A 19,601-nucleotide genomic window follows, 5' to 3' on the forward strand; every position below is an offset into this window, starting at 1 on the left:
CACTTTCCTGGTCCCTTTGGAGCAGGACTGGAAGGACACAGGGACACGACTGGGTCCCCTTGGTGCAGAGGTGATGGTCTGCAGTGAGTCTGCGGGGACACAGGAGCTCTGATGACACCTTAAATAAAGCCCAGCCCTTGTAAAGGATGGTGGGACTTCATCCATGGATGGCGTGCAGGCTGGGGTGCCGGTGGGCTTCCTTCCAGAGCTGAAAGCACCCGTGCCTGGCTGGCAGGAGGCTATTGATTTATCTGTTTCTTAATTTGGCTTGTCCTGTCCTTTTGGTTTGTGCAAGTGAAACAAAGCAGCTTTGAGAGCCTCTTAACCGGAGCAGCCCGAGTGGAAGCAGCCCCCTAGGACCGATGCTTGCCCCGCGCCAGCACGGCAGCAGATCCATTAGCAACTCTGGAGCGAGCAGCAGCCTGGCATGAAATATTCACAGTCACCTCACTGAGCCCTCAGGAGCTGAGGTTCTTTACTGTGTTCTGAGCTAAATGGCTTCTGTTTTCAATGGAGAGTGCCCAGCTCCTCTCCAGATGGGCTGTCCAGGCTGGTGGAGCATTGTTGGAGGCAAAGGTGTTGAAACTCAGTGGTGTCAACCAAATGAGAATTCAGACTGGTCCCCAAAGGAGGTGTGTTTAGAACAATCACATCTTTTATTATGAAAAACACCTTGGAGAAATGCAAAGGGAGAACTTCATGTTAACTTTGCAGACAGGGATATTTGCTGTTTTCCCTTTGGCTGTGATGCTCCTTCTGAGGGATCAGGAGCTCTCCCAGATCCTCACAGCCCACCATCACAGCCCACAGCAGCACAATTAAAACACAGAACCCCAGCCTGCTTTGGGCTGAAGGGACCTTAAAGCTCCTCCAGCTCCAACCCCTGCCACGGGCAGGGACCCCTTCCACTGGAGCAGCTTGCTCCAAGCCCCTGTGTCCAACCTGGCCTTGAGCACTGCCAGGGATGGGGCAGCCACAGCTTCTCTGGGCACCCTGTGCCAGCGCCTCAGCACCCTCACAGGGAAGAGCTTCTGCCTAAGAGCTCAGCTCAGTCTCCCCTCGGGCAGGTTCAAGCCATTCCCCTTGTCCAGTCCCTACAGGCCCTTGTCTGAGGTCCCTCTCTGGCATCAAACTGGTAGGAGTGGGATGGGTTGAGGTTCCCCTACCCCACATCCTTGTGCTAAGTGACTTGCTCAGGGCCACGCACACAAATGGGGTAAGGTTTCCAGTTTGGGTGACTAGAAAGTCCATTTAGATGAGAGAAATAATACAGAAGAGACTTTCTTTTCACTTATAATACTGATGCAGAGACGTTGGCTGGTTAAATCCATGTAAAACAGACAAGTGGGTGCAGCGCATCAGCGCGTCTAGTTCTCTGAAAGCCTGGGTTACGTCTGGAGTTGTCAGCGTGGCTGAGGGAGGCGAGTGCAGACACACAGACTGTATGAATAGCTCCACAATTAGGATAGTAAAGCAGGGGAACGTCACTCATTTCAGGGAAATTCCCCTGATTTGCTGGAGCCGGGATTCGGCCTCTTTGTGAGGAGCTGCTGCTGTCTGGGTGTGAAAGAATCCCTGGTTTTGCAGAACCTTCCCAAGGCGGCAGCAGGAAGAACAACTTAGAAACCCAGTTGCACTTGAGATGTTCTCTGCCCAGCCTCAGTTTCTTCACATTGAATAAGGACCAGCACGGGGCAAATCGTTTTCTGGATTCAACCTCCCCTTCTATGGCAGATCTGCCCTTAGAAAAGGCTAAAACCCTGCAGGTGACATTGAACACCCTCATCCGGAGCCTCCTGTCCTGCTGGCTGCACACAGTAAGGAAACCCATGCGTGCAAGGGCTCTTTGCAGCAGGGAGGGAAGGATTCCTGATTTTGCCATAGGGATAGAAATTCATGTTCAATGTTGGGATGTGGCTGGGGCTTGGGGAAAGAGAGTTTTGTTTCAGGATGAAGAGGGGTGCTGGGAGGAGCATCCCCCTCACCCCCCAGGGGTACACCCGCTGCTCCTGGCACCTTGTGCAGCTAATATAACATGGGTTAGCCCTGCCAGGTCTCCACATCCCCCTGGATGGCTGGGAGTTAGTCTAAGAACTGATTTTCTTGGGTATTTAGCGTGGTCCCTGCCCTCCTACCTCATCTTGGGTTGTCGTCCCTGGGGCAATTGCCACTGGCACCAGTAGCTCCTTGACCACTGTGTATGGGAATAGAACTATTTTCTATTCCTCTGGAATGGAGGCAATCATTGGAACACCCATCATGTTTGCCGGGTGCCAGGCACCTTGCAGGACTTGTTGCTGCCCTGATGCTCTTCGTAGGGCCATGGGGAAATGGCAGAGGGATCTAAGCAGATGTATCTCCCTTGTGCCCTAACAGGGTTTGATCCATAGATTGGATTCGCTAAGTCTGTAGGAGCTTCTACCTTGGGGGTGGGAGATTCCTCCTTATGAAGTGGGGCTGGTAAATGCAAAGTGATAGAAAAATACTGCTTTTAACATCTGCACCCCAGCCAAGAGCAGAGCAGTGTGGTCCCTGTGAGTCCAAACCTTCCCCATCTCCTTCCCCAAAGCTGCATGGAGCCGGTGGTTCTCCATCCCCCAGATCACCCCGAGCAGATCCAGGCTATTACCAAGAATATGGTATGGATCAGTAAAGCAGCATCACGTATCCAGGGATATGATTATTTCCCAGTGGTCGAAATCTAGGTCTCTTGCTTGGGAGGAGGGAGGCGAGGGGAGGAGGGGGGGAAGACGCTCATATTAATCTTATGAATATTCATGGAGAAGCTCTGCTGCCTTTGGGGGTTGACTCCTGGAGTCTGGGGCCGTAGGTGAGAGGTGCCAGCAGCGGCGCAGAGCAGAGCGGCTGCTTGTGCATTCGCCGCATGCCTGACTGCAGAGCCAATTGTAAGTTGGTGCCTTTTTCTCTTCTTCCCCCTCTCCTTCCACCCTTTCCCCTTCCTGCCCTGCTTTAATACAGCCTGGGCATAAACCGTGCAAATGGAGGGGGTCGTGGCTGAGTCACAAACATGACCTTGTCCTCGAGGTGCCACCCGGAATCTCACCCCCCCTCATTACAGGCACGGCTCCTGCCTGCGGTGCTCTGTGCAGGCAGGGGGGAAACCGAGGGTCTTAGGGCAAATCTTCACCTCCTCCATGCCCTCCCCTCCCAAATCCCAAATTTGCATGAATTAACCCCAAAGATGCTTGGGGAAGAGGGGGGGGTGTTTGCCAGAAAGCATGTAATGGGGAGAAAGTAGGGGAAACTGAGTGCTGGGATATGTGATGTTAACTCAGATGATGCCATAATTGTCTTCGGTAAGCACTGAGCATCCCTGCTTGGATTTGGACTGAGAAGGAAGGAGCCTGGACCTCATGGCAAATAAAACTCAACATATTAAAAAGAAAAGTAAATCTCTGTGCTGTTAAACAAAGCTGTGGTGTTTTGGGAAGGGGGAAAGGGGAGAAGAGAGTGTATGGGCAGGAGGAAAAACTGCTTTGAGCAAAAAATAATTGAAGGTGGGTCGATTTGGGGTGAAATGGGGGTTTGTGGCTGCCAGAGATGCAGCAGCAGAAAGATGGGGTTTGTGGTGCTTTACTGTGATGCTCAGAGGAGGCAGGGAAGGTCAAATCCAGCTGAACTCCTGAGCAAGTGGTTGGGAACCAAGTGGTGGGGAGAAAATGCAGGAAAAGGAGAAAAACTGGGACAAATGCAGCCTCCTGTGCTGTGGGCCTGGCAGAAAAGGGTTAAGCGAAGCGGTTGGATGCTGCAAGCCTTGTCAGGGTTGTACTATTTTTTCTAGTGCATAAGGAGAAGGGAGAGGAGGGTTGCACGGAAAAGGGAAATTTCCAAGAAAAGAGGGATCTGCGACAATATCTGCACCTCGGGTGATGAAGAGAGGATCCAACAGGCATAAATGGCCTGGAGACGGCTGGAATCTTTGCTGAGGAGTTTGGGACCACAGGGTTATTTTCCACCTGCCTCCCCTACCCGGTTCTGTAATCCTGGCTCAAAGTAGACAAGTGGAGTTGGAGCTGAAGAAGGGAGGTTAGAGGATTTTTTGGTTTATTTTTCTTTTGGGAGGGAAAAAAAGAATCAAGGAGAAAAATGAGAGATTGATTGGACCTCTCTGGGTTGAGCATCTCCACGGTGTAAGGCAATGCAGGGCTGTGGGAACGGGTGCTCCTTAGGAGCAGGGATGGAGATGACCTGGCACCCACTGGCGACAGGAGCCTCAACATCCCCATGAGAAATTCTTGGAGTCGAATTCCCATGGGGTGGGTCAAACTGGGGATTTGGCTTTGGGGAGGATGGGGATTCAGGTCGTGTGGGTACCACTGTCAGGCCCACGATGCTCAGGGTTCATTGGAGGCACCTGGAGGGGCTGGGGGCAGGTGGCTTCGGTGGGGACACACAGGGATCGGTGGAAGGTTCAGTGCTGCAGATGAAGCCGGAGCCTCCTGAATCACCCAGGAACGCGACGCAATGGCGTGGGAGCTGCGCCCAGTGGGTACCACCGGCTCATGGGTGCTTGGTGATGGAGGGAACACACCGGGGCTTTGCAGGGGCGGGGGCTGCGTCGTTTCCCCCCCTCTCCTCTGCCTGGCACCGGTTTCCAGGGGCAGCCCGGCCCCGCTGCACGCCGCGGCGCTGAGGGCGAGCGCAGGGAGACGGGGCTTTGGTTTTTTCCGCCTTGCCGCTAGCGCGCTCTCGCCCTCCTCTCGTGTTGCAGTGCGGGTTGGCCAGGCAGCGGGACGCCTGGAGGAGCCAGGGCTTTGCAGATGCTCCTTTCAAGCCCCCAGCAGCTCGTTACCTTCTCGGTGTTTTTTCCAGGCGATGCCACACCTCCCGAGGACACTGGGGACATCGGGGTTTGCTGAGCTTAGCATCTTCTCACCGTCGTACCGGAGGCATCAGACAGACGCTCATCTGCCCTGAAGTGCAGATCTGCAACAGCTACCGAGAAGACACTGTCTCTCTGTCTCTCTCTTTTCTCTCCCTCTCCAGTCCAAACCATTACAAGACCTGACTTCCACCATCTGGGAATCTAACCCCTTTTATGTCCCTTCTCCTTTTTCTACGATGACTCACCATTATTTTTAACTTTGAAGAGAGAGGAAATTATGGGGATCTTGGAAGCCTGTATTTCTCTCTAGGATTTCCCCAGGGTCAGATAATCGGTGTTACTAAAGAGACACTAAGATTTGGCTTCTCCAGGTAATGTGATTTGTTTTCTGTGTGCCATGGCGGTTTGCAGAGGATGACAGGAGCCGGGACACCAGTGGTTGAGGAGGGGGCCTGCAGTGGTCCGTGGGGCAGCCGCTGAGCTTGCCCGGTTGGCTGCAGGCAGGGAGGGCAGCATGTCGCCTCGATTTACGGCAAGAGGATGGGGAAGGTGTCGAATTTAAACCCGGAGCTAGAGGTTTCCTAGAGGGGCAGGTTGCCTGAGATTGCACGGTTAAATGTTAACCCTTAGCTGCATGCTTGGGAATGAGCAATGAGCTGAGCCTGGTTTGCCTCTACCCAGCACCCCGCGGGTCCCCTCACCACTTTGGGGCTGGATGGGGTTATTTTTCTTCCCTCTTTGCTCTTCCCTCCCCCCTCTTTTCTTTGTTTTTTAATTGGAATTTTTATTTTTAGTCCTGGTTTGCCAATGCCAGGTTTTCCACACTGGGTTTGAATAGGTGGCAGTTCCTCAGGTGTTTCCTCTCTTCCACCTAATGGGTTGAGATGGGAGTTTTTGAACTCTGTCCCAAAGAAAGCAAATTACACCCCCTGCAAGGAAGGGGGTAAACGTGCTAGTGAAGAGAGCTGCTGTCCTCCCCCAACTTTATCTCATCTCTCTCTTTCTCAGCAGGGGCAATTTTCTTTCCTTTTCTTTTTTATTTTCTCTCTTGTTTTGTTCTCTCATCCCTTCGCCTTTTCATGAGACACTTCCAAACCTACGTACCTGTCCTTCCGCAGGATAGTAGTCCTGCCCTGAACCCAATCCCACCACCGGGCACTGGGAAGTGTTTAGCATAAGGATTTCTTTTAAACCCCAATATGACAGTTGCTACTGGAGATCCTGCAGATGAAGCTGCAGCTCTTCCCGGTCACCCACAGGACACGTATAACCCTGAGACCGACCATGAATGCTGCGAGAGGGTGGTCATTAATATCTCAGGGCTGCGCTTTGAGACACAGCTCAAGACATTAGCCCAGTTTCCAGAGACCTTACTAGGGGATCCTAAAAAGAGAATGAGATATTTCGACCCGCTCCGGAATGAGTATTTCTTTGACCGGAACAGACCCAGCTTCGATGCCATCTTGTACTATTACCAGTCTGGTGGGAGGTTGCGGAGGCCAGTTAACGTGCCCTTAGATATCTTCTCAGAAGAGATTCGTTTCTATGAACTGGGGGAAGAAGCAATGGAGATGTTTCGGGAGGACGAAGGTTACATCAAAGAAGAGGAAAGGCCGTTGCCTGAGAATGAGTTTCAGAGACAAGTGTGGTTGCTCTTTGAGTACCCCGAGAGCTCAGGCCCTGCCAGGATTATAGCAATTGTCTCCGTCATGGTGATTTTAATCTCCATTGTCAGCTTTTGCCTGGAAACATTGCCCATTTTTCGGGATGAGAATGAAGACATGCACGGCAGTGGGCTGAGCCACACCCCCTACTCCAACAGCAGCATGGGGTACCAGCAGTCCACCTCTTTCACAGACCCCTTCTTCATCGTGGAGACACTTTGCATCATCTGGTTCTCCTTTGAGTTCTTGGTGAGGTTTTTCGCCTGCCCCAGCAAGGCTGGGTTTTTTACCAACATCATGAACATTATAGACATCGTAGCCATCATTCCCTATTTCATCACCTTAGGGACAGAGATGGCCGAGAAGCCGGAGGATGGTCAGCAAGGCCAGCAGGCCATGTCCTTGGCCATCCTTCGAGTCATCCGCTTGGTGCGGGTCTTCAGGATCTTCAAACTCTCCCGGCACTCCAAGGGGCTGCAGATCCTGGGGCAGACTCTCAAGGCCAGCATGCGGGAGCTGGGCCTCTTGATATTTTTCCTCTTCATTGGTGTCATCCTCTTCTCCAGCGCCGTCTACTTTGCCGAGGCCGACGAGAGTGAGTCCCAGTTCCCGAGCATCCCCGATGCCTTCTGGTGGGCTGTGGTTTCCATGACGACTGTTGGCTACGGAGACATGGTCCCCACGACCATCGGGGGGAAAATAGTGGGTTCCTTGTGTGCCATCGCTGGCGTATTAACGATTGCCTTACCAGTGCCCGTCATAGTGTCTAACTTCAATTACTTCTACCACCGGGAGACGGAGGGAGAGGAGCAGGCTCAATATTTGCAAGTAACCAGCTGCCCAAAGATCCCCTCTTCCCCTGACCTAAAGAAAAGCAGAAGTGCCTCTACTATTAGTAAGTCTGATTATATGGAGATTCAGGAAGGCGTAAATAATAGCAATGAGGATTTTAGGGAGGAGAACTTGAAGACAGCCAATTGCACCCTAGCTAACACAAACTATGTGAATATCACCAAAATGCTAACCGATGTCTAGTGGCTAAAATCTAGTAACCTATTTAAAGCTGAAGTGGAACAATTGCAGATATTGAGTGCTGCTCTGCATTGTAGTTACTACAGTATTTTCTACGGTGTATATTTGGTTCTGCATGGGAAGCAATAGCTGTGTAAGTGACTTTTAACCTTTGATTTCCACACCCAATAAGCGTTCGTGCAAAAAACCAACCCCAACAACAAACCATTTTGTTTCCCTTCTCCCATCCCAGGTGGGTTTCCAAAGATGGAGTGGTGGAGCAATGGGATGGGCATGTGGGGGGGAAACTCCAGACCATCCCGGGGTACCATGAATGCTGCTCCCTGTCCCATGCAGCTGGGTAAGAGCCAGCTTCCAGGCATGGGGAACGGCTGGGAAAGGTCAGGCAGAGCTTAATGAAGAGAAGATGCAGTCGTGTGTCCGAATTGCTGGAAGGCTCAGGTTTCCGCCCTGGGAATGCCAAGTGCGAACTCATCACCCAGGCTCGTGTTTCATAACTGAAAATGCTGCATGCTGCAATAGTTGGAGCCACTGCAGTATGCCAGTGTGAGGCCCAGGGGAGGGATAATTAGTATGAAGACACATTATTTATTAAGTCTTACATTTTCTATGCCAGGCATCGGGAGGAATGAGTAAATAAATCAAGCGCTTGGATTGAAATATTCTCTTTAGATGCCACTTCCATCACCAATATTTCCAGGATCACCAAAGACACCTCCACTGACACATTGAAAATGAGTTGGAAAAAGCATCTTTTTTTTGGTATCTATATATATGAAAACAGGAGCAACTATGCTGTGGCCTATAATATATTTATACTGCAGTGAAATCTAACCAGTAATACAGTACAGCTGCATGGATATTCGTTGCATGAATCTGAATATTTAATACACACACAAATATCTATTTTCTTAGTAGACTATACAGTATTCATGTTTATAGTGTTTATAGATTCTCCGGTGGCTTGAAGGAGATTCATGGGAGTTAAAAACTCTCCATTAGATTTAAAACCTGGATGGGGAAGGCATGTGCTGACAACAGTTTGATAGATAACAAGGCAAAGCCTGAGTTTCTGAGCAGCCAGACACAAGGGCCAACTAATGCAAGAGAGAGAAGGTGAGCTGAAAGTTAAACACCTGCACTCATTATAGGGCGCGTAATTAGTCATTAATCTTGGTTTCAGGAGCAGAAACCCACAGTGGATCAGAGAGGGCACGAGGAGCAGGTGGAAAAGCAGGTACTGGCTTTCTTGACTTGTTTGGTCAGCAGTTTTCAGCCTTTCCCCATATAATTAGTGTGTGTGTGTGTATAGATATTTAGAGAGTGACTATAGGGCCAAATCCTCAGCAAATGTGAGTGTTTGGAGCATTGGGACCTTCTCAGTGCAGGAATGCTGGATGGTGGGACATGGGCTGGGAGCAGGATGACCTGCCCTATGGCACCCATGGGCAGGGTGTGTTTTAGGCTGGAAAATTCCTTTGCAATCATGTAGAACCTCAGGGCTGGTGTTTTGTTCCTTTATGGTGGAGAGGGCACGTGCTAAGGGGGGGCTGGATCTGAGCTGGTACCTCTGAGCCTCTGCTTTGCCTTCTCCCAAGGTTTTTAGGAGGGGTGAGTCAAGGTGCAGAGACCCTGAGGTTGTCTCTGCTTCTTCTTCATCCTGGTGTTCCTTGGGGATAGGTGGAAAGTGTATGTCCAGGAAGATCTCATCTGATTTCCCCATCCCTGTCTGCCCTTTCTTGTGTTTCCCCCCACTACTGACAATCCCCAGGGATGTGTATCTGTTCTTCTGCCAGGTCAGGAGAGAGGGATGCAAACCACGTCCAAGGTCATGGTCAAGCAAAGCTTCCCTCAAGGGGCATGGGATGGGGTTTAGCAGCCTGTTGAGTTGGGGTGAATTTGTGCTGAATTCCTGCATGGTCAGGGCTGTACTGCTGTGAAGTATGGGCACAGGGGAAGCGTGCAGAGGGAGTTTCAATCAGCCCCATCCTGAGCTCAGAGAGGAAACCCATACTAATAACAATAACCCAAACGGTGCTAGCGTATTCTACAGCAATGGCTCCAAACGCTGCTCGGGGGCTGGATCCATCCCTTGTGCTGATGTGGCTCCACTTGGGCAGGTGGAATCACTCCTCGTTTTTACCTGATTGATCGATTGATTCACACCAGGCTATAATTAATACCAAGTGTCCACTTAGTGCACGAGAGTCCTGGCTGCTGCTTGGTGCAGAGGACCAGCAACATCAGTGTGCTGGGTCTCAAAGGTGCTCAGCACCACGCAGCATGGGACCCTCAGCCTGTCTTTAATTATATCTGGTTACATTAGGATCCCTCTCCTCCCTCTTCACTGCTGCACCTCAGAAATGGGAGTCCCTGAAGCCTGTTAACACCTTAAAACACACAAAAGAAGCAATGCAACCGAAAGCAATAAATCTCTGCTTCTGAAGCTCATCAAATAGGATGGGGCTGGCATGAGCCACTGCGTCAGGCACAATTCCCAGGGCAGCTGGCCAGCCTCCATTGATTCAGCTTGTGTTGGGACCATAGGGATATGATTTTGCACAGGGAAGCTGCCTGGTGCACCGGGATTCTGCCTTCCCACCCTTGGGTGCTCTTAGCGCTGGGTGATCCCATCCCTGGGGTGTGGGAAAGCACCAAGGCCAAGGGCTGGTTGCTGCAGGGGTTTTGAGGAGCTGCTGACCCTCAATGGGACTTTGCACTGGTTGTTTAATGCCTTAGGTTTTGGGTGATTTGGGGGGAGCTGTTGTGGTTCAGTAAGGAGGAAGATGTTGGGGTTTTGAGGTGGTGTTGGTTTGGGTATGGTGTCCATGGCTTTCCCAGGCTGGGCAGGAAGGAAAGTGGGTGTGTGAGCAGGATGGGGCACATCAAACCCACTCACCAAGCTGGGAGGTCCGGGCTGCTTTGGGAATGCCCAGAGCCGCATTGCAGGGATGAATGGGCCCAAAGAGTGAGAAGCCACGTTCCTCCTGGAACAGGAGCATGGGCAGTCCCTTCCTTAGGATGGATTCTGCACCTCCTGCATAGGCCCAGGCAGATGTTCCTGGGGAAAATGAGCCCTGGTGGGATAACACTGCTGGTCTGTTGTTGGGAAAACAGGAAAACACCCGGACAAGTGCTTGGATGTTTGGTCTGGGGCAAGAAAGGTCCATGGAGGCCGTGGCTGGAGGCAGTCCATGAGGCTGCACGAAGCAGAAGGGTCCAGTCTCTCTCCTGCACAGACAAATGGTTTCCCTATAGCTTTTAATGGGATTTGTGCCTGCAGGTCGGAGCTCTAGTGCTATTTCTAGCTTTGCTTCTGACTCACTGATGTGATCTTGAACCAGTTTTTCAGGAGACTGTGGGTTTTCTTTTTCTCTTTTATTTATTTTTTCTTGAGGAATTTGATTTGGGAGATTCTGGGCCTGTTTCTGCAGAGATGCTGAGCCTCCAAAACTCCCCTTGACTCTGAAAGGGTGCAAAAATGTGCTGCAGAGCAGCTCAGCCTGAGGATGCTAAATTAAGGACTGGGGAAGGCGAGGGTCCCACCATCTGTGTTAGATTGCATCAGGCCACTTAACGTAGGTGTCTGGTTCCTTTCCTCCTCCCATGGAGATATTTGCCTCTCTCCAGGGGTGAGATGGAGGAGAGGATCCCTCTGGTTTGTGGAGGTGCTCCTGGCTTGGCACCCAGAGGAGAAGCCCCTGTATTTTAGCTTTATCCTTTGTGGCATGGTTTTTTGGAGAGATGGAAAATGGTGATTATAGTGCAGGTTGTCTTCTAACACCCAAGCACATGCCCAAGCCTGCAAGCAACCCATCAGCCCTTTAATATGTCCCAAATCTCTGCTAAGGGCAATGAGCTGAGGCTCATCTACCAGCTGGACACCACTAAGTGATGAGGGAAAAATTATCTATATGGGCCAATGTGTTTTATCGGAAAACCTGATCTCTGCAGTGATGTTCTGTGTCAGAGTCCTGCAGATCTGAACACTGAGCTATAGGAAGCAAAGGATCTCTAGATTGTTGTTATGAGAGTGTAGCACGTGGGTGTATAAATATGGGCATATTTGTGCATAAATACACAGAAGGAGAGCAAAAGAGAGAGGAGGAGGAGATATTTCAGGAAGGGACTTGCTTTGTTATCAGATAATTGCTGGGTCAGCCCTTGAAGTTGCTACCAAAGTCTTTACCAGAGCTGGCAATACACCTAGGGACGGGCCCAAGCAAAGGAGATCTGGATCTGGCCTTGGAAGTGGAGCATCCTGAGAACTGGTGGCATCGGCTCCGTGCATCCCTCTGCAGACCAGCAGCTCTGCAGCATCTCTGCTCTCGATCCCGAATCCCCAGCTTGGGCCTGTCACGACTGTTCCTGTGATGTGCAGGGAAAGCCAAGCAGAAGTTGATGGGATTTAGCTGAATTCAAGCGCTGCAGTACTCTGGGTTTTCAGGGTTTATTTCTGTAGTGTTCGTATTTTAAGTCCCTTGAACCATGCTGGCTTTTGGTCCCAGGGTGGTGGCAGCTCCCTGTTTTGGAACTGGAGTGGGTTTATTTCAAGATCTGCATCCATGGGGGTGTCCCAGGGGTTTCTTCAGTCAGTGGGAGCTGATCAGCATGCTGCTAGGGTGAAAGGGGCTGAGGGGTGAAGAAAGAAGAAGTCAGACCCAAACTATTTTGTTTTGCACCCAAAATAAGGCTATGGCTTGGTCCCTGCACCCCTGGCAGCATTTGACCTCTTTCAGACTGAGTTCATCCCTTGGTCTCTTTGACTGGGGACCAGCTGCTGTCCCCTGCCAGGGGCCCTGAGTGGGAGCAATGGTCGCCCCCATGCACCAGCCACTGTTCTGCCCCTGGCCAAAGCACTGCCCTTCTCCAGCCTTGGTCTCACCATGAGGTTACTCCATTTGGCTGCTCAAATTTCATGCCCCCTTCTCTGGAATGGATGCTCTGACCCTGATGCATCCCATCACAGGGGAGAGGAACCATCCTCCAGCATTGTAAATCATCCCTGAGAGCACAGCACTGATTTTTACCCGGGGACAAGATCCCCCAGCCCAGTTGTGTGTGTTGAGAGATAAATCCCTTATCCATGTTTTTAGTTCAGAAGAGGGATGGTTTGGCTTGTAGGAACTGCTGGACATCATGTAACCACACAAGGTCCACACACATGGACCCTCATGGGGACTCTATCTCCTCCCCAGCCCTGCCTGGTTGTCCTGAGGTTGGGATTGGTATTTTGGGGTTTGTTTCTTTGATTTTTGACTTTTATTTTCAATCTTCTGCTGCCTCTAAGACTGTAAATTACCCTTTTGCACTTGCTCCCTCATTGCTTGAGACTTCACTCTTGTCCTCCAATGTCATCCACTGAAGCACAAGGGATAAAAATGGGTATTGGATCAACCCTGTACGCGGTGCCTAATTTGAGTGAATCGATAGCAAGAGGAAATCCAAGAAGGACTCATCCTAAGGATGCTGGAGCTGAACCTTTTGTTTCCATGGTTACGAGAGAAATGGGACCAGGAATGGAGAGAGGCCTATAAACTGTTAAAGAAGGACTCGTGGGAATTATTTCAAGTCATTTAACCATGCGTTTGCTAGACAAAAACTTTAGACACCAGCTGTATCTGAATTGCACAGTGTGTATAGACATTACTGCTCTTATTGACAACGTGGCGGTGCCTGGGGGTCGGGTGGATAACAGGGTGAGAGGCACCCCAGTCAATAAGGCTGACCATTGTAAATAGGTATACAGATCTGTGTACATACATAGCCCAACTGAGCATTTGCTGTCTGGTTTCTCATGAGTGTATATAATTTATTCTTCACAGAGTATCACAATTTTTGTAAATATCAGCACTAATTAAGAGGAAATAAATATGTATATTATTGAGGAGTGATTTGGGTATCGGTTCTGGGGAGGAGGATGGGAAGGGAAAGACAAACAGCCAGATTTTTGGTAGTCTGGGTGGGTTTTTTTCTGCACGTCTAAACCTTCTGTCAGAAAAGAAACAGCCTGAAGAGTGGAAAAATCAGTTGATGCTCCATCATCAGCCAGTCCACGGGGAATGCTGGAAGGGGAAACCCCCTGCTAGGGGCTGATGGGTCTTGGTGATGGACACCAGCAAGGATGGAATCACTGCATGGAGTGTATGGGATCCATCAGCAATGCAGGCGGAGGGGAAGAGGCTGAAGCCAGGATCAAGCCCATGTTCCCCATCATTCTCCACTCTGCCAACTTAGATACTGACCATGCCAGAGAAGCTGTGGCTGCCCCATCCCTGGCAGTGCTAAAGGCCAGGTTGGACACAGGGGCTTGGAGCAAGCTGCTCCAGTGGAAGGGGTCCCTGCCTGTGGCAGGGTTGGAGCTGGAGGAGCTTTAAGGTCCCTTGCAACCCAAACCAGGCTGGGATTCTATGTCCATGCAGGTAACAGGGAACGTGGGGTGCTGGGGGATAAACCTGCAGGTACCCAACAGGTCTTATTTTGAAGCTGGTGATCCCTTTTGGAAGAGGGAGAAGCAAACAAGCAAGGATGGTGCTAGTAGCACGTCCTCTGTGGTGTTACAACCCTTGTGTCCCCAGAGATGTCCCTAGGAGGATGGAGAATGGGGCAGGGAATGGGGATGGATTCCCTGGGATGGTTTGAGAAGCGCAGATGAATGGTTTGGTTGCTCCATCCCTTAGAAGAATCACATCAGTGTTTTCTCTTGCTGTTTTGTCTTCACCATTCCTACAAGGGTCTTGAAGCAGCAAAGGGCAGGGAAGGCATTGGGGGCACTTGGTACTTGTGTTTTGGGGTTTGCCTATTTGCTTGGTGGCTCTCACAGGCAACACCACTGCTCTGCGCTTCCCTTCTTGCTGGGGTAGCTCTGTGCTCATGGGATGGAGAATGAAATGTCAGAAGAGATCCTTTTCCTATGGCATGGGCTGGTCCTGCTCAGCTCTGGGAAGTGGCACTACCTTCTAATCCAAGGGTTAGCACAGCAGTGCTAAAGCTCCATCTGAACCACCCCCAGATCCCTCCTATTGCTGATGGAGGAGCCCCTGGTGTGGGCTTAGAGCCCGAGTCGTTGGGTTTGAGTGTTTCTAAGGCCAGGGGATATAATTTCCCAATCAGTGCCTCAGTTTCCCCATCTGTAATGCATCCTGCTAAGCTGTTTACAAAGGCCCTAGCAACCTGCAAAGCTTAGCTCAATACTGGGACAGCAAGAATGTATACACAAGTGTCTGAGCCCATGGTTGAATGTTGTCAGGAGGAGAAGAGGTATTTAAGAGCAGCCAATTCTGAACATTTAAGTACAGAAAGCCATTGGAGTGCACAAAAAGTAACATAAGTGTTTATGAGCAATGCATCCTGAGCGAAATGTCACTGTGTTTGCTATAATGCCGGGTGGAAACAATCCTCAAACTAGGCCATTTTGTGTTCCTCAGCCCCATTTCCAAGCCCAGGAGAAGCTCCATCCGGCTCCAGCAGATGCCAAACCTTTCCCTTATCTGTATCCTGTAGGCTTGTGGCCTCATAAATATCTAAACACAAAGTGGTACAAGGAGTTTGCAGACTCGTCTGCTCTGCACAGGCTCTCTGAAGAGCTGGCAGGAGGAGACTGCAAGGCAGCTACAGTAATGATTTTAAATTGCCAGTCTATCAGCGTGCTGCACCATCCAGCCCTGCTTGGAGGATGCGGGAGATGCCATCAGAGGTGTTGCATCCTCCTGCCAGCCGAGCTGCTTCTGCTTTTACACTGTTCAAAGAGACAAGGAGAGGGGTGGAAGAATGACACCATCAGGCACGGAGGCCTCCCTGTGCTCGAGCAGCCCTTCCAGCCCCACCATGAGCAGCTCCCAGCCTGTGATCCCAACTGCGGCGAGCGGCTGGTCCCTGCTGAGCGCAGCCTTGGCTGGTTACGCCTCTGCTAAATGACCTACTTTCCTCCACTTTCTTTGCTGAGTGTTGCCTCTGCCAGGCAAAACCCCATGAAAACCCTCATGAATTTGCTCCAGAGCTCATAAATTAAAGAGACCTCCAAGGCGCAGCGATGCTCTTTGTCACGAGGAGCACCACGCCACACACCTTTGCAAACGCTCCTCACCCTGCTGAAGGGCTCAAAGCCCTCAAAATCCAGCTCATTTACATCGAGGAAGGAAGAGATGCAAGTGCCAAGAAAGCACTACCTCTATCAATTGTCCTGGAAAGTTCAGGATGCTCAGACCCCATTACAGCCCATTGCCTGTGCTCCAGGGACGAGTGGAATTTTTAGTCTTCCTGACTGTTAGCGAGTCCGCTTCCATTTGGCAAAGTGGATCCTGAAAGCACATCCCAAACCAGAGCTGCGAAGAGGCCATTAAGTGAGATGCTGAGAGCAGGGAAAGGAAAATGACCCCACACCTGGGATGCTGCCACTCTCCTGGTGATGCTCTGTGGATGCAGATTCAAGCCATGGCTGCTGCAGCGCCCTCGATCCGGAGTAGCCTTAACCAAGCAGTTGGGCACATAAAACTTGTAAGGTGGGTGTGAAGTGAGGCTCCCACAGCCTATCTTTAGGTAACCTCTAGGCAAAGGCTTGACACTTGCACAGCTCTTGCTGAGATGCACATTTATCCCACAGCGCTGGAAATCAGGCCAGGTCCCTCTTTCTGCTTCCCACTTTCTCCTTACTCCTTCTTCTCCCTCCTTTGCATTTGTGCTGGGTGTTGAAAAACCTGTTCCTGGGAGCAGTGCTCTCCTCTGCAGCCTGGCACAGTGTAGGGGGCAGGAGAAGGGAGCTTTAGGCAAATGAGAGCAGTGTCTGGGTATATTAAAGAATCATAAACCTATGCTTCTACAGGTGCAGGACAGAGTATGCTGAAGTGCTGCATCCATGAAGCAGATGAAATAATGGGGTGTAAACCAAGGATTGAAGTCAGCTCTACCCAAATATTTAGAGCTACCCCAATATTTAGGCCCCTTGCTCCAATGTTACCTTGATTTGATGGGGAAGGCAAGATCCTGCTTGGACATCACAGTGTGCTGTGCTGGGAATATGCCAGAAGATCCACAGTGAGACTGCCTCAGTTATTTATCCTAACAAACAGTGGGGGAAGCTGGATCCAAGGTGTGTGGGAGATTTCCCAAAGGCTTTACAAGGGGTTTGCCCCCTCCTGCTCTCTGTGGCTGTCACTGGGGCAAAGCTTGCTCACTTCCCTGGGTGAGCAGAGGAGATGGGGGCATTGGTCCCGGCCAGAACTCCATGATGATGCAGGCGAGTCTTGGGGAAGTTGTTGGTTTGAAGCATGGCTTGCTGCATTCACAGGGACCCCAGGGAATCGAGCACTACAGCAGAGAAACCCCAGAGCTGCTGCAAACCGGGGGAGCTGCTTTTGCTGCTGCTTTAATGCAGCCCAAATCAGCTCCTGCCAAGAGCAGCGCTGGGGTTCGGGGAGACGGAGATGCCAAGGTCATCCTGCTCCACCTCCCTCCTGCCATCCCTCCTCCGGACCGCAGGCACCGGGCAGGAGCAGGCCCCAAGGACACGGTTTCCTAAGGAAGAGATGGAGGTGGGGGGCAGGCAAGGGAAGCAGAACAAATCTGTTCTGCCAGGCACCTGCTCCCTGCCTACCAAAAACTGCCGACGGCGCAGCGTGGAGAGCGCAGCCTTTCCGCCTAGGCGCGGGCTTGTCTTCCAGTGTCCTTTTCTCCTTGGCTAATTAAAGGCAAATCTCTGCCGAAGGAACACGGTTCTTCAGAGTTGAGCCTTAATAACTAGCAAGTGGCTGCAAATGCTCAGAGGCAGCTGCAGAAATCCTGGGCAGAAATAGCGTTTTTATCTCGCAGCTTACCAGCTTTGGCTCCGGGGATAATACATTGCTGGTTGTAGAAGGAGGCAACAGCAGATACAACCCCATACTGTCCAGGTTTACAAAAGGATCAGTTGGATGGACCGACTCAGCTCACACATCATCCCTGGAGAGGACCTCGGAGGTGATGTGGCCATGGTGAAGGTCCCACTGATCCCCAGGGGTGCTGAGGGGAATGGGTGGGTGAATTGCATATAAGCAAACCAAGGTGTTGCTGGTCCCTGGGCAGGTGATTCTAGGTGCAGATCCTCCCATCCCCAAGGAGATGCCTATAGGCAGCTGGATCCCATTTGGAAAAGGCATCATCCCCCTCTAGCTGCTGTAGGGGAAGGTGAGGGGGCTGGTCCCATGTCCTTGATGTTGGGTGAGATCTTGGAGATGGATTCTGGGGAGCCCAAAAGCAGGTGAGGAAGGTGGAAAGGGAAGATGGACAACAGCTCTCTGCCCCCTGCCAGCACTGCAGGGTGCAAGGACTTTGCTCCAAACCTCGTGGTTTATTCCCATGGCAGGCCCAGCAGAAAGGAGCAGGACTGGAAGCTGTTTCTCCAGCTGCAGCTCTCTAAAACCAAGCACTGGTCTGCTGGGGTCACCTGGGGCTCAATGGAGAGACTGGCACCTCTGAGGGATGAAGGGATGAGGCTCCCTTGCCTGTTGGCCTCCCTCCAGCAACTGCACAAGGGGTCCAGATGGTTGCAGCATCTTTCACATCCAGGCTAGTCTGACCCATGCTCTTGAGCATTCTCATGCTGGTTATTTCCACTCTTTAAAAGGCAGAAGGAGAATTTAACCCTGAAGGACCTCCATCAAATAAGAAGAATGCTCTGCACTTGCATAACATCTCCCAGCCAGGCAGCCCAAAGCACTTTACTCACAAATGTTTTTAAAGGTTGTGGGTTACTGTAATGCCCTTTTTCGTCTTTAAGGATGAAAAAAACAACCCCACAGCAGAGCATTTGGCATAGCAAGGCATCATTTCATGAGGACAGGCACACACAAAGAAGAGGTTGTGGCATCCAATAAGGCTGGCAAGAAGCAGGCATTGATAGTAACTATTATTATTCTGATGATGACATTACGTGGCTCTTACACAGTGCTTTTCATTAGTAGCTCTAAAGTGCTTTAGGAAAGCAGAGATTCAGATGGCTCAACCGTCTGCAGTGATTTCAAGTGCAGGAGCACAGGCCATGGGCTCCTGCAGAAGCTCTTACTGCAGTTGTCCTGGTTTCAGGGCAAGGTCCTCCTTTGCTCAGCTCCCAGCCACCCTAATGGCATTTTATTTACTACTCAGCTTCTAGAAGTCTCCCTGTGCTGCAGAGCCTGAGGATGTGCTCCTGACAAAGCAGTGCAGAGACAGGAGAACCCCCCTCTCCACCCTTACACCCCCCCCCCAACGTTCCTGTTCCACCTGAAAGGGATGCAGCAGACTGATGCCAAAATCACAGTATTTTAGGCCTTTTGAACATTTATGTGAGCAGCAGCTTTCCCGCTGTGGGAAGGGATGTGAGGTCCTTGCAGGGGGATAAGCTGGACTCATAGACTCATGGAATGGGTTAGGTTGGAAAGGTCCTTAAGCTCATCTGGTTCCAACCCCCTGCCATGGGCAGGGATGCCTCACCCTAGACCATACTGCTCGAGGCTCTGCCAGCCTGGCCTTGAACACTGCCAGGGATGGAGCCTTTACCACTTCACCAGCTTGGTGAAAGCACTGTGCTGAACAGAGCAGAAGCCCAGCCCAAAGGCACTGGGTGCCTGTGCTTTGGTTCTGGGGTCCCTGGGAGCACTCCAAACCCACATGAATGCTCTTGGGTGCCGCTGGCATTCAACCCGTGTTGGAAGGAGCCAGGGTTTGACATCAAGCAACACATGGGTGCTGTTGTGTGAGGGGGGGTTGCAGGGGCTCTTCACTGTGTGTAGCCCCCCACCACATATGGGATATGGGGTTTTGGTTGCCTGTATCATTCCCTCCTTCAGAGAATCTCCTCTGCATTGGTTGGCATGTGTGTACCCCAGACCAGCCCATGACCACGGGACATGTGTGTGGTATGCATGGATGTGTAGATACCCCCATTAAATCCCAGTGAGCACTGATTTTAGATCCTTTCCCCTCCATGCCCTAGTTCATCTTTAGTGATGATGCTATATGGGATGATGCTCATGGGTTTAACTCAAGTAGTACCCAGGTGGAATGGTGGCACCTTGACCATAGTGGGAGTTGTCACTAGAAGAAAA

The 19,601-nt window shown here is 51.1% G+C and overlaps 1 protein-coding gene across 5 annotated transcripts; it reads left to right on the forward strand.

Annotated features, from left to right (window-relative positions):
- The first annotated feature begins 2,749 nt into the window (after nucleotides 1-2,749).
- KCNA2 (potassium voltage-gated channel subfamily A member 2) lies at nucleotides 2,750-13,429 on the forward strand. 5 transcript variants are annotated; one of them, XM_061349512.1, is made up of 3 exons: nucleotides 2,750-2,906; nucleotides 4,834-5,217; nucleotides 5,855-13,429. In XM_061349512.1, exon 3 carries the CDS (start codon nucleotides 6,046-6,048, stop codon nucleotides 7,543-7,545), a length of 1,500 nt encoding a protein of 499 aa, XP_061205496.1. In that variant the 5' UTR covers nucleotides 2,750-2,906; nucleotides 4,834-5,217; nucleotides 5,855-6,045; the 3' UTR covers nucleotides 7,546-13,429. The 5 variants fall into 5 exon arrangements, with proteins under 5 accessions (XP_061205496.1, XP_061205494.1, XP_061205498.1 ...); XM_061349510.1 differs by lacking the exon at nucleotides 2,750-2,906 and adding an exon at nucleotides 3,666-4,047; XM_061349514.1 differs by lacking the exon at nucleotides 2,750-2,906 and adding an exon at nucleotides 3,666-4,047 and having other exon boundaries at nucleotides 5,858-13,429.
- Nucleotides 13,430-19,601: the final 6,172 nt, after the last annotated feature.

Source organism: Neopsephotus bourkii, unplaced genomic scaffold (assembly GCF_033783945.1).
Source record: "Neopsephotus bourkii isolate Nb327-2 ecotype Australia unplaced genomic scaffold, CSIRO-AGI_Nbou_v1 NB_414, whole genome shotgun sequence".
Classification (NCBI taxonomy): Eukaryota; Metazoa; Chordata; class Aves; order Psittaciformes; family Psittacidae; genus Neopsephotus; species Neopsephotus bourkii.